Here is a 24,518-nt window from a genome sequence, read left to right on the forward strand (position 1 = left end):
ACTCACTTGAATTGCTTTGATTTGATTGATTCAAGTGATGGACTTAATGTGATGAGTAACCATGAATCCTTCTTTAAGTCCTTTTCTTTCTACCAAATGATTTCCAATAGTCACTAGAACTTAAACTTCATATTCTTCTTGAGTTTGATCTTGATCTTCAATTTGAGTACTAAATGTGTACACCAAGTACATTCCACAATCAAATAGCCTTGTACTCAATATTTCTCATGCTTATAGATTAATTCAAAACCAAACTTAGGTGCCTCAAACACTTGTAAACATGTTTCCAACTTGAGGACCTTTCAATTGAAGTGACTCTAGATCAATCCAATAATTGTCACTTTTCTGGCAGATTCTGTACCTTCTAAATAATAACCTATATCTCTCAATGTACAGATCCAAATACCACGAAATTTGGTGGATATGTGCTTCACTGAGTTATCTAGCAGCTGTAAAAATTTGAGCTTCATTTGACTTCTAGATTGCTACCAGATTTTAATTCTTCCACCACTGCTACATGCTGAAAACTGTTGTACTATTGCTGATAAGATCCACTCTAAAACTGACGTATCCCTTATCTAATTCTCATGAAATTTCTACAGCATCTTCTGTGATAAGTGTACAGCATGCATTCCAAATTTCAAGCCATTCCAATAAGATTTGATCACTCGAACTCAGACTTGATCTCAGCTAGCTCAGATTTTCAATATTGGACAGATTTCAAGCAATTGAGCTATACTTCTTCAACTTGAATCAAACTTAAAAAAGACTTGTTTGAATACTTTCACAAGACATATATCAATTCAATACACTTACTAAAATTCATCTTATGAACTTATCCAACTCAAATCAATTCAAACTTGATTACTAATCATTTAATCCATTCAATCATCTTATAGCAAGCATCATTGCATATATGTATATCCAATTCAATCAACTCATATGCACCCAAATGAATGTGATCAACAAATATATACCTTGGTTAGCTCATGATCATCTAATTTTTTTTGCAAGCTTCAACTCATGTATTTACAAGCCATCAAATAATCCAATAAATCACCACAACTTAAATATTTGCACTTGTATGTTATAGCACTTGGACTTCACTTATTTGACTTGGCATTTGGATACGATATGCACTGAGCTTCAATAATTGACTCAATCATATGATGAATAATATAAGATCAATTTAATCAAGACTCCAATACCAATGGTACCTACATACATTCAATCACTTTTTGATGGTACCCAAACTAATTTGGGTCCTCTGAAGTTAGGAGCAACATACTTAGGCAATGCCTTAGTATGAGTTGTGGGATATTTTGCAATAGCAACCATAGAGGTACCATCACCATCCTTTCTAAGCACATTTTTATCATCAATTGAAATTGGCTTAGAAGTATTACCTAGGGGAAATGAATGAGCCATGTGTCCCCTTTTCCGACATAAGTAGCAACTTCTTTTGGATTGAGCCTTTTCTTCCTTGCTCATGTGTTGCTTCTCATTGCCTTGCCTCTTGAGAGTTGCTTGAGCCTTTTTCTCAAGCTTGGTAGGACACCTCGAGGCAAAGTGTCCATCATCCTTGCTCATCATCTTGGCATCTTGGATTTGCATTGGATGCCTTGCTCTTCCACCCCTTCTTGTTTTCTTCTTCTTCTTCTTCAAGTTATCACCATGATGGTTGAACTTGACTTGAGCTTGGGGCTTCTCTTGCTCAACTTGTGGCTTTGGTTGAGGCTTTACTTGTTGCTTCACCAATTGTTTGGTTGGGCACATTGAGGTGAGGTGACCCCAAGTGCGGCACTTGAAGCACTTGACATGCTTTAGCCTCTCTTCTTCCTTCATCTTCTTGAGCTTCTCAATGTTTGGGCAACCATTGGCAAGGTGTCCCGCTTCATGGCACCGATAGCACATGGTGTGAGAAAGCTTCTTTTGAAGTAGCTTCTTCATCCTCTTTTCTTGCTTTCTTTCACCCTTTGTCATCTTCTTGTTGAAGCCAAGGCCACATTTGTCATCATAATTTCTTTGAGTCTTCAATATATGCTCGAAGGTGACTTTTGAGTGGTAGCACCTCTCTAACTTGTTGCTCAAATTCTTCACTTCATTTTTGAGCTCATTGTTCTCCTTCAAAAGGTTAATCTCACAAGACATAGAAGTAGAACAAGCATTTGTATGTGAAGAACATGGCATAAATAATAAATCATCACAAGAGGTGGATACATGCTTCTTGCCTACATCACAAGGGTTAGTAATATCATATGATTGATCATTTGACCCAAATGATGAGCTCTCACTCGTTTTAGTTTCTTCATTAGGAAGCCTTTTAGTGAGTAAAGCATGATCTTGTACCAAGTTATCATGAGCAACACTAAGTTCTTCAAGAGCCAATTTTAGCTCCTCATGTGAACAAGTAGTAACATAAAGTAGATGTTTTTGTTGTTCACATGCGGTCTTTAGAAATGAGTTTTCATTTTTCAATTTATTTGTTTTTGCTAACTCATTTCTTAAAGCTTTTGAGAGTTTGCATACGAGCTCAAAATTTGGACCATCACAATCAATAATCACATCACCAATAGATACCTTAGTGTCACCATGTGACATGAAGCAATGTGGTGATGTAGTAGATGAGCTTGTGGAAGCATCACTCTCATAACCATCATCTTCACCATCAAGTGTGCATGGAGTAGCATCTTCGGTTGCATCACTTGTGGCATCATCATTGTCCTTGTCAAGTGATCTTGTGGTAGCATCATCATCACCATCACTTGACCATGAGGTGGAGCAATCCTCCACAACCACCATGTTGTGGTCATGCTCAACATCCTCATTTGCGTCCACCTTTGGCACATCATCTTCTTTGGATACCGCCCCATATTTCTCATTAAGAAATACCCAAATCTCATGGGCGGACTTCATATCCATGATCTCACCAAATATATTATCTTTCATGGATGAATAGAAGATGTTAGTAGCTTGGCAATCGAGATGTAGGCATTTCTTTTGCGCTTGAGTTGCAACCTTTTTATCAATTGCACAAGAAAAGCCCACATCTACAATCCACCACATTTGAGGAGAAAGAAACTTAAAATTGCATTGCATCCAATTTCTCCACCGTGCAAAGTGTGTGCCATCAAAAATGTGTGGACACTCAACATCTAGCCCATAAGCCGCCATCCTCTCGGGTCGGTAAATACCACAAATAAGAGACCTAGCTTTGATACCACTTGTAGGGTCGAGATGACGGACTAGAGAGGGGGTGAATAGTCCTTTCTAAAACTTAACGCACCGGCTAACCAAAATAAGTGCGGAAATAAAACTAACGGTCTAGCCAAGACTTCACCCCTCTATCTAAGTTCTTTAGCACCTTGTAAAAGATCCTAAACAAGCAAACAAGGTGCTACCTTAGCAAGGGCTCACCTAATTAATTCTAGAAGCAAGGTCACACAAACCTATGCCACTAGTACTTTATAAAACGGGGAGCTCCTACACAACTAGTAAGCAAAAGCACAAAGCCCCTAAGCTCACTAGCAATGCTCAATAACAAGGCAACCAATGCCAAATTAGAGAGCACAAATTACTTAGCTACACAAACTAAGCAATGTGACTAACAAGGTTACACAAACCAAATTAGTCACGCAAGAGGAACTACTTCTAGCTACACAAGCAAGAAGGTAACTAGCAAGCTACACAAGCTAACTAATTACAAGAGCAACTACACAAGCGCAAGTATATGAAGTAAATACAATCTTGGGTTAGGGACAGTTGACGGTTCTTAAGTATCAATTTTAATTATCAAATAAACAAGAGAAAGGACCAATATGTAACCAACACCTAGAATTAGGGTTTGATCTGACAGAATTCCACAAGTTTTGTTGTTTATCTGTTTCTGTAGGGGGTTATCAGGAAATAAGGAAGAAAGGCCCACATGTCGGGATTACATAGAGATATCAACGCACCGCACAATTTTCTACCATCTAGAACACTCCAGAAGCCACGGGAAGAAAGCAGAGGCCGAAAGGGGCTAAGCCCAGGGCGCCCGCCCTGAGGACCTGGGCGCCCGCCCCCCTCTGGAAGCCATTCAGGACTCTCTTCGCACACGATGTTCCACCGACCTAATGGATCAAGGATAACGTAGTACCACATCGCCTACCGACCCAAAAATGCATAGAGGAGGAGGACTATATAAGGAGACCCCCTGGCCCCTGGAGGAGACAAGAAGTTATCATAGAGTTGAGGGGTGCCCTCGAAGGAAAACCTCTTCTCTAAATAAAATTTCTTTTTAGGATTAGCAACCAATGTAAGTAGAAATAGATCTTCTAGTTTCTACTAGATTGAGAGAGATAGAGTGGAGGTGTGGATCGAAGGAAGGCCGGCCTGTCGGTGTCTACTCCGAGCTTGTACCTGCGGGATCATGTTCTCCTAACCCGAGGCTTGCTCCTAGGATTCTTCAGTATTTTGACTTCTAAATTCTAGTAAGTTCTTGTTTTATTGTTCTTTTGGTTTATGAGTTTACTTTCATCTCTTCGCGTAGAGTTTAGAGTAATCATTGCTAGCGTAAACGTGGTGTTTAAGCTAGGGTACTCATAGATATTCCCTGACTAGCTAGACCGTGGTAGTAGCGAGGAACGTGACAATTCCAAGTTACCTTTGCAGACCATATCTCGTTAGCAGGAAGGATAGGGTTTATAGGTGCGGGTTGAACATCCTTTGTGGTGTCTAGATTCCATTAGCCTCCCCAATAGAACAGTAGATCATCCTTACCAAGGTTAGAAGGAGATTACGGTTGTAGTCTTCTCTATTTATCACTCACATCGAGAACATTCTTTGTTGCCTAAAGGGTTAGTATAATAGACCGGTTAGTCAGATGCACTCTTTCTCCTAGTGGTAAAAAAATAAATACGATACTCTGGATAATTTCCCGGGTGAAGTGCTCACCGATATCCGTGCGCTTGCGGATCAATTCCTTATTGCGTTCCCAAATATCAACAAGCATTTCTGGCGCCGTTGCCGGGGAGAAAGACAGTTTGCTGAGATAACCTTGAGTCTTACTACTAGCTTGTATCTATACTTTTATCTTTTCTTATCTTTTGTATTCTGTATTTATTTTCTTTACTCTTACCTTATGGAAAACCAAAATTCTAAATCGATCCATGAGTCTGCAATCCCTTCAGTAACTGACCATTTACCATGGGAGTCATCACAGCCTATCCAAACATCCCAGTATAAGTTAAGTTCTAGGTTGATTGCCATGATTCAAAACCTATCTTTTTCGGGAAAGGAAGACGAAAACCCTTACCTTCATATTATAGATTTTGAGCAAACATGTGATTGTCTTCGCATTGAAGGCATTTCTGATAAAACTTTACGTTGGAAGCTTTTTCCTTTTTCCTTAAGGGGAGAAGCTAGACAATGGTACAGTCAGAAGGTAAGTCAACAACGAGGTGAATGGGGAGTTTTACGAGCCAACTTTTGTCTAGATTTTTATTCCCTCGACCGTATCGGCGACCTTAGACTCGAAGTCCTATCTTTTAAACAAAAAGATAATGAAACTTTGGGAAAATCCTGGAAACGTTTTTCTGATCTTTTAGAATCTGGTCCAAACCTTAATCTTGAAGACCCTGTTCTTTTATTTCACTTTTTTCGAGGTCTTCAGAAAAATCACAAACAAATGCTACACACAATGTCTAGAGGTTCTTTCTTTCGCATCCCTACTGATGAAGCTAGAGTGATCCTAGATAGAATCCTAGAAGCTGAGATGGATAATACCCTTCATGATGAACCCTACGAAGCCGAAGTAGACACTCTGCCAAATTCTTCATCTACTTTAGCTATCCCAAGTTCTGAGCCACAAAAGGAAGAAATTCCACCACCGGACTTCATGCTGGATATAAAATCCGATCTTTTTGCCGATTTTGGAAACATTTCAAACTACCATTCTATTGACAAACCCCAAAACAGCCAGTTTAGCATTTATTTGCCAAGTGAATATCAATTGAGAGAGCTTATCTCAGTCATGAGTAGCGAGTGGTTGGAGGAATCGGAGCTTTCCTCTGATGTGATCCGTTTGGACACACCCTCTATAACTATACGTTGTGCTTATAATTCTGATCGATTTAATGCTCTCTATAATCCTGTTGTGGGGATCAACATCATGTTTGAATCTTTTGCACTTAAACTATTTAAAAATCTTGTCTTAACCCCCACAACAAAGGTCATAAAGGAATCTTCGGGACGATTAGTCCCCAGTCTTGGAATTATTAATGTCCTACCTCTTACGGTAGAAGGCTCCATGGTTCATTTGAACTTCTATATCTTTGATACATGGGACTTCGACCTGTTGATAGGACAACCTTTTAGAAGACTCCTTTACGAAGGTCATACTAGAAAGCTACACATTTCTTTTGGAAAAACCTTTAAATTCCCAATAACAATTTCACACTCCTTAAACAATAAGGCCGAGTCATATCTTTTGCCTGATCCTATGGAGGAGGTAAAGGCTGCATCTCTTAGGCTTTTAGAAGAATCAGACTTAGAAGAAGAAACTCCTTTCTTCATAGAAGAAGAAGCCGAACCTTCTGAACCTGAACCCTTAGATGAGTTTGCAGAAATACCTAGACCCCCCATAGAGCTTAAAACTTTACCGCCCGGTCTTACCTATGCTTTCCTAAACAATAATCCAGAGTTTCCTGTGATCATTAGTGATAAACTCACTCAGGAGCAAACTCTACGATTAATGACCATTCTTGAGAAACATCACTCAGTTTTTGGCTACTCACTCCAAGATCTTACAGGAATCAGTCCTATGATTTGTACCCATTGTATTCCAACAGATCCTTCTGTTTCACCTTCTCGAGAACCCCAACGTAGACTTAACAATACTATGAGAGAGGTAGTTAAAAAGGAAGTTATAAAGTTGCTGCATGTAGAGATTATATATCATGTGCCGCATAGTGAGTGGGTAAGCCCAGTTCAAGTTGTGCCTAAAAAGGGAGGCATGACTGTTATTATGAATGAAAAGAACGAGCTAATTCCGCAACGCACCGTCACAGGATGGCGGATGTGCATAGACTATAGAAAACTAAACAAAGCCATGAGAAAGGATCACTTTCCTTTACCTTTTATAGATGAGATGCTAGAGCGATTAGCGAACCATTCGTTCTTCTGTTTCTTAGATGGATATTCAGGGTATCACCAAATCCCGATCCATCCCGATGATCAAAGCAAAACCACTTTTACATGCCCATATGGAACTTATGCTTACCGTAGAATGTCTTTTGGGTTATGTAATGCACCAGCTTCTTTTCAAAGATGCATGATGTCTATATTTTCTGATATGATTGAAGAGATTATGGAAGTTTTCATGGATGATTTCTCTGTTTATGGAAAAACTTTTGATAGTTGTCTTGAAAACTTAGACAAGGTTTTGCAAAGATGTGAAGAAAAGCACTTAGTCCCTAATTGGGAAAAATGTCATTTTATGGTTAGGGAAGGAATAGTGCTGGGACACCTAGTGTCTGAAAGAGGTATTGAGGTAGACAAAGCTAAAATTGAAGTAATTGAACAACTACCTCCACCTGTGAACATAAAAGGAATTCGAAGCTTTCTTGGCCATGCTGGTTTTTATCGTAGATTCATAAAAGATTTTTCATTTATTGCTAGACCACTTACTGTTTTGCTAGCCAAGGATACTCCTTTCGAATTTGATGATGCATGTCTAACATCTTTTAATTTATTAAAGAAAGCACTCATCTCTGCACCAATCATTCAACCCCCTGATTGGTCGTTGCCTTTTGAAATTATGTGTGATGCTAGTGATTATGCTGTGGGGGCAGTATTGGGACAAACTAAAAATAAGAAGCATCATGCAATTGCTTATGCCAGTAAAACTTTGACAGGAGCTCAACTTAACTATGCAACCACTGAAAAAGAGCTTCTGGCTGTTGTCTTTGCCATTGATAAATTTAGATCTTATTTAGTTGGAGCTAAAATAATTGTTTACACTGATCATGCTGCACTAAAATATTTGCTCACTAAAAAATATGCTAAACCTCGCCTGATTAGATGGATCTTATTACTCCAAGAATTTGACTTAGAAATAAAAGATAAAAAGGGAGTAGAAAATTCTGTTGCAGATCACTTGTCTAGAATGTATTTTAAGAGTCCACAGGAAACCCCCATCAATGATTCACTCCGGGACGACATGCTCTACGGGATTAACAGGTCTGACCCCTGGTATGCAGATATTGTTAATTTTATGTTTTAGGGTATGTACCACCAGGAGCAAACAAGAAGAAGCTTATTCAAGAAAGTCGTTCACATATATGGGATGAGCCATACCTCTTCCGAGTATGCTCTGATGGCTTACTCAGGAGATGTGTGACCACTGAGGAAGGATGGAAGATCATCGACAGATGTCATTCATCACCATATGGAGATCACTATGGAGCATTCCGTACACATTCAAAGATCTGGCAGTGTGGATTCTACTGGCCTACAATGTATGAAGACACGAAGCAATATATCAGAAGATGTGGGCCATGTCAAAGGCACGGAAACATAAATACAAGGGATGCAATGCCACTCACCAACAACCTTCAGATTGAGCTCTTTGATGTCTGGGGAATAGACTATATGGGTCCATTTCCTCCATCAAAGAAGTGTGAGTACATCTTGGTGGCAGTTGACTATGTCTTCAAGTGGGTAGAGGCATTACCTTGCAAGCATGCTGACAACATCAGTTCAAAGAGGATGTTTGAAGAAATTATATTTCCAAGATTTGGAGTCCCCAGAGTAGTGATAAGTGATGGAGGAGCACACTTCATCAACAAACGCTTCAAGCAATATCTATCAAAACATGGAATCCGTCACAACGTCGCTACCCCCTATCATCCTCAGACAAGTGGCCAAGCAGAGACTTCCAACAAACAAATCAAGAATATTCTTCAGAAGATAGTAAATGAAATGGGAACGGCGTGGAAAGACAAGTTACCCGATGCACTCTGGGCATACCGGACAGCATATAAGACCCCAATTGGAATGTCTCCATACCAATTGGTGTACGGGAAGACTTGCCATCTACCTGTTGAATTAGAGTTCAAAGCACACTGGGCCATAAAGAGATGGAATATGGACCGAGATGTTGCTGGAGATCATAGAAGAATGCAACTATCAGAATTGGAAGAATGGCGAGAGAAAGCATATCACAATTCAAAGATCTACAAAGAAAGAGTCAAAAGGTGGCATGACAAGAGAATCAAGAAGGAGTTCACACCCGGAGATAAGGTATTACTTTTTAATTCTAGGGTGAAGCTTTTCGGGCATGGAAAACTCCAGAGCAAATGGGAAGGACCATTCAAGGTAATTAATTCATCATCCCACGGAGCTATCACACTTCAAAATGACGAAGGTACGTTATTCAAGGTAAATGGTCAACGCCTTAAATTATTTTTAGAGCCCAATAAAGAATTAGAAGAAATAGACGTAGTCCATTTTTTACCTTCCCATGGAGAATTAGAGCCCGACACTTTAGTCTGACGTTTTCGGGTCATACATATATTTTCCTAAATAGTTTTGCATCTAGAAACGCGCTCGAGAAAGTGGACCCACAGAGGGGCCAGAGAGAGGGCGGGCGCCCAGCTCCTGTTCCCCCTCGGTCCCGATTTTCTCTGTTATGGAAAATGCACTTATGGAAATCCGAATAATCCCTCAGATGGAAAGTTTCGCACGCACATCGACGGGAGCAACCCGAACAACCCCTAGAGGCACTTTTTGACCCCTATATAAACAGACCCCTGACCTCAGTTTTCAAACACCAAGCCACCAAGCCTTCTCTTCTTCAATTAGAGCTTGATTAGTTCCTTGCTGCTCCAATGGCCGAGAAGTTCCACGATGATTGGGAAGTCGTCCCCTTCAACCTCAACATGGAGCCTGTGGAAGACCCTGACGCCCGTGCTCTCGTCCCGGCCAACACAGAGCGACAGCTAGAAGCCATGCCATTACGCCAACGCAGCTCTGCTCAATCCTATCATGCTCAACCAGTTCTCACCGCACCACCACAACCCCTACTCCTCAAGGGATCATCATCCAAGACGAAGACCACCATCAAGGTGCCAACCGGCACAAGGATCCTTCCACCTGGACCCAATGAGAGGGTCGTTGGAGTCAAGACCAACCGGAGCGGCGAGATCAGCAGCATTCGTTACACTACGGAGGAGGAAAGGCCTTACTTTGAAGGGATTAGAGTAGCCAAAGTCCGTTTCATCCCTCGAAAGGCAGCCCTAAAGCACTCTCTCAATGCTTTTGAGACACCTCCCAAGCGTCGCAAGACTATAGTAGATATTGATGAGGACGTTCGCAGGCTAGACAGAGTTGTCATAGACCTCCAGTCCTCGATTAATTCCCTCACTAGGCAGCTCTCTAACCACAACACCGTTATACTAGGCCTTAGGCATGACCTTGCTAGTGCCAATAAGAAGATTAAGGAATTAGAGCGCCGCTAAGTTATCTAGATTAGACCTTGAGGCAATGCATCTTAGTCATTTATCTTTAAATTCGGTTTAGGTTTACTATTATCATCAGTTTGTTACTATTGTCGTCAGTTTGCTACTAGTCTTTTGTAATAAATGCCTCAAGATTAATAAAGAGTGTTATTATTATTATTATTATGTCTTGTGTGTCTCTACTTTATTTTTGTGCAAGAAAGCAGAAAACAAGTATGGGGGAGATCCCTCGACATGCCAAACACACTTCGACTATACCACTCCACGATTCAGGTACACACTCTGCACTTTACTTTACACATACTCATATATATCTTAGATTATGCAGAATAATGTTTCCGACATGATAAAGCTTAAAATGTTTCTAATCATGATTAATCTCACTTTGTGATATTTCCTGAAACTTGCAATTATTGAAAAATCATTTTAAAACCCTGTGTTACTTAAGCCAATATGGAATGTGAGATGGTAGAGTATGAGTTTCTTATTCTTGATATCATTGTTTCTTGGAGAATTTATTTCAAAAATCTTCAAAATTCTAGCTACCATCCTCAGTGTTTTATATGCCTGATAAAACTAAAAATATTAATTATGATTATAAAAGCTATCTACTCTGTATTGAGTTTGTTCAAAATGAGTTAGACCCTTGTTGAGAGATTTATCATGCTCCTAAGATCAAGACATTATTCAGGAAGATTCAACTCTTCCGAAGTATTATTGCATTAGAGGCATGGGCTATGCAAAAATATAGATATTTCGAGGAAATAAAAAGGAGCAAGTGCTCGATAACCTCGCAGAAAAAATGGACAAGTGTCCGGCAGTAGAATTAGGGATACCTCGGTATCCACTTAAAAAAAAGAAGAAAATGATAGCCCATGGTCCCTCTAATAAGCAATATGCCAGCAAGAGTTGACAAAGATTTTAATTTCCAAAGTCTTTGATCTAAGAGTATGACATTCCCCTCCTCGGATCCCGTTTTGATCAGGCAATAAATGCAAAGTAAGTATGCTTGAGAATTTTTGCAAATTAAAACAGCCTCAGTGAGATATATAAAAGATAATGAGTGATCTGAGAGAACCTATGAGGATAAAGGTATGCTAAACTTCTTTTCGAAAATATACAAAAACTCCAAGTGACAGGATTGAGAAGAAAGGATCTTTACTCTTAACCATATAGTCTTAACCATATACTTCCATGTACACAGTGGATTTTAACACCCTGCAAATATAAAGAATGTTTTAAAATGTTTTACCCCAGATATTATTCTTAACCATCCTTTTCTCGAGGACGAGTAAAAGCCTAAGTATGGGGGTATTTGTTGACAGTTCTTAAGTATCAATTTTAATTATCAAATAAACAAGAGAAAGGACCAATATGCAACCAACACCTAGAATTAGGGTTTGATCTGACAGAATTCCACAAGTTTTGTTGTTTATCTGTTTCTGCAGGGGGTTATCAGGAAATAAGGAAGAAAGGCCCACATGTCAGGATTACATAGAGATATCAACGCACCGCGTAATTTTCTACCATCTAGAAGACTCCAGAAGCCACGGGAAGAAAGCAGAGGCCGAAAGGGGCCAGGCCCAGGGCGCCCGCCCTGAGGACCTGGGCGTCCGCCCCCCTCTGGAAGCCATTCAGAACTCTCTTCGCACACGATGTTCCACCGACCTAATGGATCAAGGATAACGTAGTACCACATCGCCTACTGACCCAAAAATGCATAAAGGAGGAGGACTATATAAGGAGACCCCCTGGCCCCTGGAGGAGACAAGAAGTTATCATAGAGTTGAGGGGTGCCCTCGAAGGAAAACCTCTTCTCTAAATAAAATTTCTTTTTAGGCTTAGCAACCAATGTAAGTAGAAATAGATCTTCTAGTTTCTACTAGATTGAGAGAGATAGAGTGGAGGTGTGGATCGAAGGAAGGCCGGCCTGTCGGTGTCTACTCCGAGCTTGTACCTGCGGGATCAAGTTCTCCTAACCCGAGGCTTGCTCCTAGGATTCTTCAGTATTTTGACTTCTAAATTCTAGTAAGTTCTTGTTTTATTGTTCTTTTGGTTTATGAGTTTACTTTCATCTCTTCGCGTAGAGTTTAGAGTAATCATTGCTAGCGTAAACGTGGTGTTTAAGCTAGGGTACTCATAGATATTCCCTGACTAGCTAGACCGTGGTAGTAGCGAGGAACGTGACAATTCCAAGTTACCTTTGCAGACCATATCTCGTTAGCAGGAAGGATAGGGTTTATAGGTGCGGGTTGAACATCTTTTGTGGTGTCTAGATTCTGTTAGCCTCCCCAATAGAACAGTAGATCATCCTTACCAAGGTTAGAAGGAGATTACGGTTGTAGTCTTCTCTATTTATCACTCACATCGAGAACATTCTTTGTTGCCTAAAGGGTTAGTAGTAATAGACTGGTTAGTCAGATGCACTCTTTCTCCTAGTGGTAAAAAAATAAATACGATACTCTGGATAATTTCCCGGGTGAAGTGCTCACCGATATCCGTGCGCTTGCGGATCAATTCCTTATTGCGTTCCCAAATATCAACAGGGACTTGCAAAGCAACGGGAAGAACAATGATGACACGATGATTTTCTTCCGAGGTTCACTTGGTTGCCACCAAGCTACGTCCCCGTTGTGTCGACCAACACTTGGTGGTTCGGCGGCTAAGAGGTGTTACACGAACCTCTTCCTCACTAGGACACCGCAAGAACCTACCCACAAGTGAGGTAACTCAATGACATGCACAATCCAATAGAGTTGCTCTTCGCGATCCCCGCGGGGTGAGCACCGTACCCCTCACAAATCCTCCTCCGGAGCACAGCACAATCTTCTCGCATGCTTCAAACGGAGTCACAATCCACCAAACCGTCTAGGTGATGGCAATCACCAACAGTAACAAGAAATCCCCAATCACAAAGATTTCCTAGTGCCACCAAATGCAAATCCTCTCACTCCCTCACTCGAAATAGCACCAAGCATCAGAGGAAGAGAAAGGGAAATGGTGGATCTTCAACCTCTCATCCACACCCACAAAGGGTTCTAAATCTCTCTAAAAATTTCAGCTCAAATCCATGAGAGAGAGAGAGAGGAGAGGAGGAACTCTCAACTTGCTTGCTCTCTGTTGAAAAATAATGGGAGAGCCTCTCTGCTGTGTTCCCGAGAGTTGGAGAAAGAAAAGGGAGCGCTCAGCTTAAATTAACTTGGCCAGCCAGCTCTCCAGCGGGCAACAATAATGTTGTTTGCCACAACGGGCAGCAACACAGGCACTGAGTGACCCTCTGCATTCTCTCAGCACTGGGCCCCATCAAATAAATGAGCAAGTGGCAAAGAGCTGCAACCTCCAGCAGTCCACGCGCATGCAGCCTGCCATTCTCCATTTTGAATGGACGAGCAGCACCTCAAAATAATTAAGTACATCCTTATACTTGAGTGGACCCCATGCTATAATTAGCATAGGTCAATGGCTGTCTCCTTTTCTCAAAACGTGTTCACATTTGCATGCAGTCATGCAAATCACCTTTCTCATTCTCTCTCTCATTTATTATGGCAAGAGCTCCACCACATCCAACGTATGCAAGCATGGTCTCTGCCTTTTCCTTCTCACGCACGAGACAGACAGCGCACAACAGGTGTAAACTCTTTCAACTGGTTCCAACTAGCTGCAACTGCTTTCAGCTCTCTTTCACCTGCCTGCTGTTGGGATGCACACTAGATTTAATTGGTTGCGACTGGTTGTGACTGCTTCCAACTTCTTGCAATTTCCTTCACTTCCTTGCTGTTGAGCTGTGTACTGATTTTAACTAGTTCCAACTGGTCGCAACTGCTTCCAGCTTCTTGCAAAAGCCTTTACTTGCTTGCTGTTAAAACTGTGCAATGCTTTTAACTGATTCCGACTGCTTCCAACTCGTTTCAGCAGCTTGTAGTTCTTCAGCAGTTCACCTTCTATGAATTTTCAGCACCTTTTCAAGTAGCTAATTTTACCAAAAATATTCCAAAATAAATTGGACATTTAAATTAGCTTTTCACAAATATTTTTAGGCTTTCTCATGCAGCTCACCACGTCACTAAGCGCTAGGTAAATGCAAATGAGACTCACGCTTAGTGGCACTAGATAACCATTGCAATTAAAGATTTCTCCTCTTTATAGTACGGTTATCTATCCTAAATCCGATTAAGCACTTCTCTACTCAACTTAGACCGGTGAAATGAAATGTCCTATAAGTTATACCTTTGCCTTGCGCATTCCGTTCCATCTCCTTCGATATTGATGCAACACATGCACCAATTAATCACAAATGATATGATCCACTTCATATCCTCACGTGACCATATTGGTTCATCGATCTTGACATCACTTGCTCTTCACCGTTGCGTCGGTCCATCGGCGTCAAGTCTTGCTCAAGCTTCACCGTCACACGCGGTCCCTCGCTACAAAGCCTCCGACTTGCCCTTCACACTTGCAACCAATCCATCGAGCCAAGCCTCATCTTGATCTTCTCCACCTTGGTCACATGACTCCATGTCATGTATCATATGCAATGAGCTCCTCTATTATCACACATTCACCTGTGGACCAATCTCCTGTGTATCTCACATAAACACTATTAGTCCACCTAAGTTGTCACTCAATTACCAAAACCAAACAAGGACCTTTCACTTGTCACCTATGGTTTTGCATTGGGTAGCTTATGCTAGTGCTCCACTAAACCATGATCTTGTAATTTGATTAATGGAATATGCAATAAACATTAAAAGAGGACTTTTTAGCAACTTTGTTAAAGAGGGCCGGAGCATTGGGCTATCTTATGGTGCTCTAGTTTCTCTCCATAAGGACTTATCTGTATATGACCATCCGGGACATACAGTACAACTGTGAGGGCTACATGGCTCTGGCTTTAGGTCAGTATGAGGATCTTTTCTAGCTTGTTAGAGGTTACCCGTGTGGCGCAAATGGGGAATAACAGACCGTGGATTCCTGCGGGTGAATCACATGGACTGACTAATGAAACCAAGCGGCCCTAACTTGTTAGACGAACCTTTGAAAGGCTTCATAGTGAACCCTGCCGGCCTCCCTAGAAAGGGGGTTAAGAGATTAGCTACCTCGGGCGAAAGGGTAAATCACGACTCACAGTGAAAGTGTACAACCTCTGCAGAGTGTAAAACTAATATATCAGCCGTGCTCACGGTCACGAGCGGTCTTGGACCAATACAGAATAAATAATCACTAATGGCAAATCATTAATCTTATTATTGTTAATATGTTGTTTATGCTATTCTTTATTCACTTTACTTGATCATGAGTTTACTATAGGACTTGACAACTTGATGCTACTCATATGCTAAAATTGTGACAACTAAAAGCTACATGCAGTTCAACCAGTGTCTAGCCCTTGAGCCTCATGAACCCTATGTTATTCTTGCTGAGTACGAGATGTACTTACGCTTGCCTTTATATTTTATTTGGATAAAAATCTCGGATGGGTACCAGATTGCTAGTTTGGAGAAGAGTTTAGGCTTGTGCTCAACCAGTCAGTTGTCCCTGTGGATTGGAGCTTTCGCCTGAAGTTCGGAGTGTCTTTCCGCTATTTGCTGTCTAAGGTTATATCTTTTATACTAAGTTCGTTATATATAAGCATTGACTACTGATGTTACCCTTTATTTGTGGCTATATGTGAGATTTGACTTCTTGGGGCTCACATATGGTGTGTATCTGGTTTTGTTCTTAAAACCGGGTGCTACAATATACAGAGCTCAGAACTCAACAGTTACTACTTGATTATATGATTTTTGAAATACTGTGTAAGAGCGTAATAGTTTGGATCACCAATTTGTATTCTCTCAATGATATTTTACGTGTTATTATTGATACTTACCGTTACCCTAGACAACTAGAGCAACTTCAAGTGACTCTTTATATCTTTCTTAATTTATAGGAATAACAACTTTTTTAATTGGATCTCATATAGACATATATCATGTATTCTGGATTTCTGACTAGCCAAAGATAGAGAGCGATGATGGCTCACTAAGTCACTATAGTGACCATAAGATATTAGAAAAATTGTTTCATGTTACAAAGATATAGAAAATGACTTTTACTCAAATAACTTTTCAAATAATAACTTAGAATAACTTTTAGAAAGACTTTTGGAGATGTTGTTATATTATTATTGTGGGATGAGATTTACTACTGCATGCTTGGGTTTAAAGGTTTTCGAATGAGTATTTGGTGAATATTTACGATCTCCGGTATGCGAGTACTGAAGTATAATGTTTTATGATTTGGCTCCGAGCTTTAGGGTTATGGGCAAAGTTTAAAATAGCGGGCTATTGAAAATAGCAACATTTTTTTAGCAGCTATACAACTATAGCGGTGCTATAGCGGCGCTATGACAGATAGCGTTTTTATAAAATATATATAAAAACATGAGTAATTGATGAAAAAAAAATATAATAAATATGAATTTCAATGAATAAAAATATGTTTTCATAAGTCTAGGTAACTTTATTAAATACCAATATGGCATTACAACATGGTTCATAAAAGCTTAATTGTTTAAAGTACTAAATTAGTTGCAATAATAAATGATTAACTAGTCTAAGATGGAGTTTTGAGAGTCACACTGAGAAAATTTGTCATAGCGGCGCTATAGCGCGTAATAGCGGAGAAAGTTGTCATAGCAAATGCAACTTAGCGACGCTATAACGCGTAATAACGGTGAAAGTTGTGATAGCGGAAAAAATATAAATAGCTTAGCGGCAACCCGGTCCAGCAGCTATAGCGCCGCTATTTTTTTCTTTGGTTACGGGTGAGAATTTGACCATTTGCAGGATTTGGAGTTAGATTGGCTAGGGCGTCAAATATTATTCAAGGGATGCAAGCTAACTAAAATTTAGCAAGGGGAATCAAACAGACCCAATATATATTTAGATTGCATAATAAAAACTATATATCTAAAAAAGCTAGAGTGCAATGGAGGGAGTAGTGACCGTGTAATTCTATTGTATTTTTTAACAAGCCTTTGTTTGCCAAATAACAGAAAAACTAAGTGTTACACTATAGGATCTTACGCAAAGCACGTCTTTACCAATTACTACTGCATATAGAGTTACACTTCTAATACAAACAAAGACATGAATAGATGATTCCTATATGTACTAGATACTCTACATGTAAACCAATCTAAACGTTGCGCCTGGACTCATCTTTTTTTCATGGGGCCTGGTTCAGGTCAATCACATACCCAACTGGACCTCCACGGCCCATTGAGGCCCTACGAGAAAGTGACGGAGGCCTCCTCGGCTCAGCATGGACTGGCACAGGCATCTCGTCAGAGTGCCCAGAAATGCAGAGCGATCCATTTTCATCCTGATCCCAGTAAACCTCAACCATGAGGCCTCTTGGATGCTCTTCTGTCTCAGTTCCAGGAATACCAACAAAACGAGCCCCCTTGGGAATCTGAATTGTCAAAGAGACACAATCAAAGAACAGAACACAGTCTTCTAAATGTATCCCTAGCATTTTTTTCTTTAATTTGCTAAACAACCAGATAAGCAAACTAGCCTACTTGATGGGAGGTATTTCTGCATCTCAGATGTTTTCCTCCATTTATGATTAGAAGTGTGGTGGTGTTGTTAGGTTTATTGAGTACATACCTGAATTGTTGCTCCTGATGTCAGGTTGAGAGTCACCAAGGTACCTTCAGCAGTAGAGCTCTCCAGCTCTGCCTGCTTTGCAATGTTCAGGAACACCTCTTCAAGTGTCGTCAGACCAAGTTGAATGTCTGATATTCCAAACTCCCCTTCCCTGTCTTGCAGCTCTCCAAAGAATCTCTGTTATGGAAGTATTAATATATCGTTTACTTTAAAACATGAAGTACATTAGAGCTCTCGTGCCAAGGTATTACCGTCAGAAGCGATTCTTTGTGATGAGGGATGACAAATGTCAAGAATGTCTTGCTCTCCTCTTTTGGATTAATATCAAGCCGCTGTTTAAACACAAAAGAGAAAGGCATTTATATATCATGTTGGTAAGAGAAAAAAATCTTAAGATGTCTTATTTAGTCATGAAACACGTACTTCCTTGAAAAACCATTTGACAGCTTCTATGTTCGGATTAGCCAGAGCCTCAGTGATGCTGTTGATGTTGGGGCTCTGCATGTGGCCATTTCCAGAGAAATTAACGTTAGCAATGTATCCTGTTCCAAATTTTGACTTCAGCCTTATTGATGTCCCAATGCACCGCAGTTTCCCCTTTGCCATTATAGCTATCCGGTCACCAAGAATATCAGCCTCCTCCATGGAATGAGTGGTCAAGACAATAGCTCTTCCTTTCTTGGCCTCCTCTATGATGTCCCAGACATGCCTCCTTGTTATTGGATCCATGCCAGTAGTCTACATAGCATATACTTAGTTAGGTTGACATGTGCACAGGGGAGTCTAAGGAACAAACCAATGGAAAATTTTCTGTTTCCTCACCGGTTCATCAAGAAAAACCAATTTTGGGTCACCAATCAGTGCGATCGCGACACTTAGCCGGCGCTTCATTCCTCCACTGTAGCTGCCTGCTCTAGCATTAGTTACTTGGCTGAGCTTCACTTTGGCTAATGACTCCTCTGCTACCTGTGTCAGGTGATCAACCATATATAGATAGAAATATAAAAAATGCAAGAGCATATGAGTTTCAGACAGAACAAGTCAAAATATTATTAACATACTGATGTGATTGCTGCTGGTGGCAATCCCTTGATGCTGGCAAACAATTCCATGTGCTCTTTAGCTGTTAATGCATCCCACAGGATATCAAACTGTAAAGTAACAGAACACACATATTTATGTTTTTTTTCCAAATATATCACCACTGGCATCAATAATATCAAAATGTCTAAAGTACCACCTGTGGGCAGACTCCGATCATCCTACGGATGTTTGACATTCCCACAGTGCTTCGAACAGAGTGGCCATAAATGAATGCTGTGAGATGTTTGGTATGTATTATTAGCATGGCAGTTGTTTTGAGACAAAGAAACCTGAATGCTTATTCAATGAAAGATACTTACCATCACCACCTGTAATTGGTGTGATTCCAGTCAGACAACTGATTGTAGTTGTTTTGCCAGCTCCATTAGGCCCAAGAAGACAAAATAGCTGGTCCTTCTCAAGGTTCACCCATAAGCCCTGAATAAAGTTTTAGGTAATGAATAATCAGATCATGACAAGCATACTTGCATGTATTTAATGTCAAAAACTAATTGATAACTTACTTTAACCGAATGAAATGGCTTAGATTTCGAGCATTTGCAACAACCAATGCTGAAAGTTCCTGGATATGTCTTCCGTAGACCATGTATTTGAACTGCAACACCAGGATCTACCGCATTGTTTGCAGCTTGTTCCTTTACTAGGTTTTGCTCCGCGAGAACATCTTCGTCAGTAGGGGTAGCATCATCAGCAGGACGGCTTGAACCAAAAAAGCTAAAGAGGCCTCCCTCTGGAACAAAGATTAATGGGCAGTGTAAGATACGACAGCATAAACAATGTGAGTAGCTATCGAATACTTCAATATCTGACCTTCCATCTTGCCTCCTTTACCCGTCCAGTATGAAGGCATAAGAAAGTAGAAAACTGACTTCCGGACGCCATTTACATTTGGAAGTATGTTGTCAAAGTATATAGCCAGGACAAACCACAAGAAAAATGTGGAAATGAGCCACTTATAGATATCATCCTGTAAGATATTTTGCAAACAATAAGTGATTGAAATCTAGTGACTAAAGACATATAAAATCTAATAAGCAAAGTTTTGCACGTACGATAGTAATGACGCAGTCAGTCTCAAAAGATGGGCACTCCCCACGCTGATTCCAGCTAATACCTTTATCCTCAGGAGTGGCTGTTGCCTTGCCTAGAATGTTGAGGGCTTTGGCAAATAAATCAGGAGGAAATAAAGACCACAATGTCCGGTACAACTTTTTGTAGTCAGCCGAATAAGGGAACCCAAAGGTGGTAACAAGCTGCACAGGAAGAACAAAGATTATCATATTTTCTGGGAAAAAATAAAATACTGGATACATAAGATGATGATTTACAAAATATTACCTGAGTCAAGAACCCAATAATGAATATTGCAAATCCAACAGTAGTAGCTGATGCTGCCTTTGCTACGAACGTTGATATCATGAAGGCAAAACTAAGCTGCAGGAAACATGATGGATGTCTATGTAAAGGGGATGTTTAAAAGAAACATATGGTTCACAAACTATGATAAGATTAGAAAATATACAAAGTTCATCCATGAAATGTGTTGTTAACAAAATCGAGCACTACAAGCAGGTAGAACCAAAACAAATAAATCGATCAATATTTTGAACTTACCATGTTCAGCTGGAACAGGAAGAACAGGAGGAATAGGATTCCAAAATTATTATGAAGGAAGAAATCAAACTGGAACATCATCCCAAAGAGAACGGTAAAAAGTGCTGAAATTGTTGTCAGAAGGGCCTCCCAGGTAAACCATGATAACCAGTATGCCGATTCATAGAGCCCCATGGTAGACATAGCCTGCAAATATATCAAAATTTTGGCTCACTTTGAGCATAAAGATATGCTGGCAGACAGCAGTGAGTGAAGTTTGAACCTGACGAAGCTTTAGTTCTTTCTCTGACACCAAGGCACTGATTTGGAAAACAAATCCAAACATTGCAATGGCAAGAAAGAAAGTTGGCCCTGCTTGAGCAATGGTAGAGAAGGTCTCTGTGGCTGGGTGAGCGAATTCCTTAAATCCGACAGTCCAGCTAAAATTTGGGTCTGTTACATTCATAAAAAACATTTATTCCCAATGAACAATTAACTATCAGAACCAAACACAAAACTAACATTTAATTATGCACCACACACTAAAGAAACATTTGTGGACTCCACCTTCAGTAAAGAGGGGTTGTAAAACTTTTAAATTTTCTTCTCTCCCTCTTAATGAAAAATGTGCTTAGGCTTACAGTAAATAGTCTGAAAAAAAATCTGGACAAAAAAATAGTATTTAAAAAGTACAAACTAGCAGGAATTATTGTTTCTGAGGATGAGAATACATATAAGCAACAATTTCCTTAAAGAATCATGGAAGAATTAATACCTCCAATAAGCAGCCTTGCCATTTCCCTCTCAGCTGCAACTTGGAGTGGTATCTGGAACTTGAAGGTCGGGTCTTCATATGTTCCTCTCCGTGCTACCGGAGTAGAGTTTGTCTGGATACCATACTTTATCTGAGTGGGATTTATATCTTGAAAATGCAAAGCACCAGGGCAGCGCATTGGGTTTTGAAACAACCAAGCATCAACATCATCTGGAGTCCTAAAACCTAAAACCTGAAAGAATCACTGAGAACCAATCAGATGACATGTTGAATGATTGTCACTTCTGGGCTGCAGATGCAAAACTTGATTAAGTTTTGGCTAGTGCACATAATCCCTAAACTCAGAAATATAAGTTGTTTTGGACTAGCACATGAGTATTAACAAAGTGGCTCAAAGACTTTGTTGCCCTTCATTTATAGAGAAAGATGGGTAACTTATTTAGAAATGGAACTAAAGCAGGAATAGAGATAAAAGTTCCTAGAAATTTTCATCCTGACCGGCCGAGCTTTACAGCCTCTGCGCCTGTGGCTGCACAGCATGTGCTGCTCAATAGGTGTGAAACTGCAGCCGCAGCCGCAGCTGCAGCGGGTGGAACATATGAGCAACTTTAGGGAAGTACAAGCAAATGTCAAAACATTTACATGTAGACTCAGAGGGTGTACTGTAATTTTCAGTTTACCATCAAATTCAAGCTTATGTCAAATAACAAACTGATAATGAATCATGAGAAGGCAAACTATATTTGCCTTAAATGCGATATTTTTTACCTGATTAGCATAAAAAAAAGACAAAAAAGTCAGCAGCTGGATTTAAGTAAACTTATTCAGATGACTACATAATGGACTCATGAATGCGTGGACTCCAGTCTGAGCAGCTTTTTTCTGTATGCCTTTCAAGCTCCTGATCTATAAGTTTTGAGCGCTCAAATAGTACTATACTACTCAATTTACAGAAACCTAGGACCAATTTATTGATACCATCAATTAATTTACGAGAGCCCCACACTCTTCCCTAGAAGTTAACACCCTCGGATGCATCCTCACCATCTTTGTTTCCAAGGAAAAGCCTGAGGACACACCAGAGCATGAAAGTGACATGAAACAACATTAACCGAATTAGCTGTTCCTTGCAGACCTGGGAGTTTCCCAGCTCACATAATAAGCAACACTACCCCCTAAATTCTGACGGGAGTGCCCACGGCTTGCATCAAAAAGTAAGATGGAACCAAGTCAGATACTAAAATCGTGAGCATCAAGCCTTATGACGATTCAAGTTAACCATGAAGCTACGTCCAAGCCACTAAGCTCCAAAATTCCGTGTGACATTGGACAAGAATTTAGTACAGTTAAGTTGAACTATTTTTTTTAATTCCAAAACCAATAGGCGCATGCTAGCCTTGTTTAGTTCCCAACAAATTTTGCAAAATTTGTCATTCCCCGTCACATTGAATCTTTAGATATATGCATGAAGTATTCAATATAGACGAAAATAAAAACTAATTACACAGTTTGGTCGGAATTGACGAGACGAATCTTTTGAGCCTAGTTAGTCCATGATTGGACAATATTTGTCAAATACAAACGAAATTGGTAATATTCACATTTTGCAAAATATTTTGCAAGTAAACAAAATGCATAGCTTCCACCGTTCCCAACAACCAATCCTAAACTCAGCAAAATTCCGTGTGTCAAAGATCCTGCGGTTTTCTTTCTCTTGGACAAAAAAAAAGTTTCACTTCTGAACTGAAATCTAAGCATTCCCCACCCGGAATCCGGATTCCTCCTCTAAAAAAAAGAAAATGGGAAAGAAAATCCAAAATCCTCACGCGAAACGTGCGAGCACGGCATTCGTCGCCATCCAGACAAGTCAACCCAATTCCGCAAATCCGCAGGCGAAAATCGCACACCAACAAATTCCCCACAAGAATGTACTCGCCGAATCCAGAGCGACAACTGAGGGTCCGGGAGAGGGTCGGAAGGAATCGGGACCTTTTCGGGCGGTATGGGTCGTCCGGGGTTGTTCTTCCTGATGGCGTCGACGATGCCCCTGATGCGGTTGCTCCCGCCGTCGCTCCAGAGGAAGTCGTAGCAGGGGGACTTGATGAAGAACTTGTCCTCGCAGGGTGGGATGGGCGGCGCGACGAGCGGCTCCGGGTCCGGCACGTTGCGGTAGGCGGTGGTGCTGGAGAACCTGGAGCGGACGGCGCGGTCGATGCAGAAGATGAGGAAGATGAAGACGAGCGAGGAGAAGAGCTGGAGCGCCGCCGAGCGGCGGTTGCGCCAGGTGAGCGTGGCGTTCTTGCGGAGCAGCGCGCGGTACTGCTGCCACGCCAGCGCGCCGCCGCTCCGGAGCTCCATCGATCGGGCCCGGAACGGACCGGATCAGAGGCCCGGCGCGCGGACCACGGGGGAGTTTCTTCTTGCCTTGGCTAGCTCTCTCCCTGTCCTCGGTCTTGGAGCTTCCGGTCCGGGGTGGAGTCGTCTGAGGTTTGGGTATTTATAAGGGGGGCGTTTGAAAACGGCCAAGCGACGGACAGGAGGAAGACGCGGGTTCTAGTGGGGCCCACCTGTTTGCCTGCACTGCAGCACATCGTTGTGGCATCTTGCGGCTGATGAGCAGCACTCCGCTGATTCACAGAGCAGCTCCTCCTCTCTCCTCTTTTTCTTCTTTTTTTTAACTTTTAATAATTATACTAGTACGTACTACGGCTCCGCTGATGCGGAGAGCAGCTCTTCCTCCATTTTTATTTAATACTAATGATAATACTACCAGTACATGTACCTCCGTTCATAATAATTATAGAATATACGTGTCAGTCTAACTACCTTACATTTATTTAAGTTTATAATAATAATAGTAATAATATCTCCAAATAAATTTATTATAAAATA

At 40.8% G+C, this 24,518-nt stretch overlaps 1 protein-coding gene across 1 annotated transcript; it reads right to left on the reverse strand.

Moving 5' to 3' along the window:
- On the reverse strand, positions 17,473-24,105 carry LOC8070023 (ABC transporter A family member 2). The gene is made up of 16 exons (XM_002445410.2): positions 23,616-24,105; positions 21,627-21,858; positions 21,135-21,304; positions 20,873-21,058; positions 20,597-20,692; positions 20,311-20,511; positions 20,069-20,225; positions 19,762-19,988; positions 19,558-19,675; positions 19,395-19,471; positions 19,216-19,305; positions 18,977-19,120; positions 18,578-18,892; positions 18,406-18,486; positions 18,155-18,331; positions 17,473-17,957 (listed from the first exon to the last, which is right to left on the reverse strand). The coding sequence occupies exons 1-16, from the start codon at positions 23,982-23,984 to the stop codon at positions 17,712-17,714; spliced, it is 2,886 nt and encodes a 961-aa protein (XP_002445455.1). The 5' UTR covers positions 23,985-24,105; the 3' UTR covers positions 17,473-17,711.

This window comes from Sorghum bicolor, chromosome 7 (assembly GCF_000003195.3).
Source record: "Sorghum bicolor cultivar BTx623 chromosome 7, Sorghum_bicolor_NCBIv3, whole genome shotgun sequence".
In the NCBI taxonomy this organism is placed as follows: domain Eukaryota; kingdom Viridiplantae; phylum Streptophyta; class Magnoliopsida; order Poales; family Poaceae; genus Sorghum; species Sorghum bicolor.

Bases quoted from the DNA above. Each gene is read 5' to 3' on its own strand.
- LOC8070023 (XM_002445410.2), bottom strand. From the start codon at position 23,984: ATGGAGCTCCGGAGCGGCGGCGCGCTGGCGTGGCAGCAGTACCGCGCG. The intron at 21,859-23,615 runs GTCCCGATTCCT...TGATTCTTTCAG, and splicing joins GACCCATACCGCCCGAAAAG to GTTTTAGGTTTTAGGACTCC. The intron at 17,958-18,154 runs GTATGTACTCAA...TTGACAATTCAG, and splicing joins CATCAGGAGCAACAATTCAG to ATTCCCAAGGGGGCTCGTTT.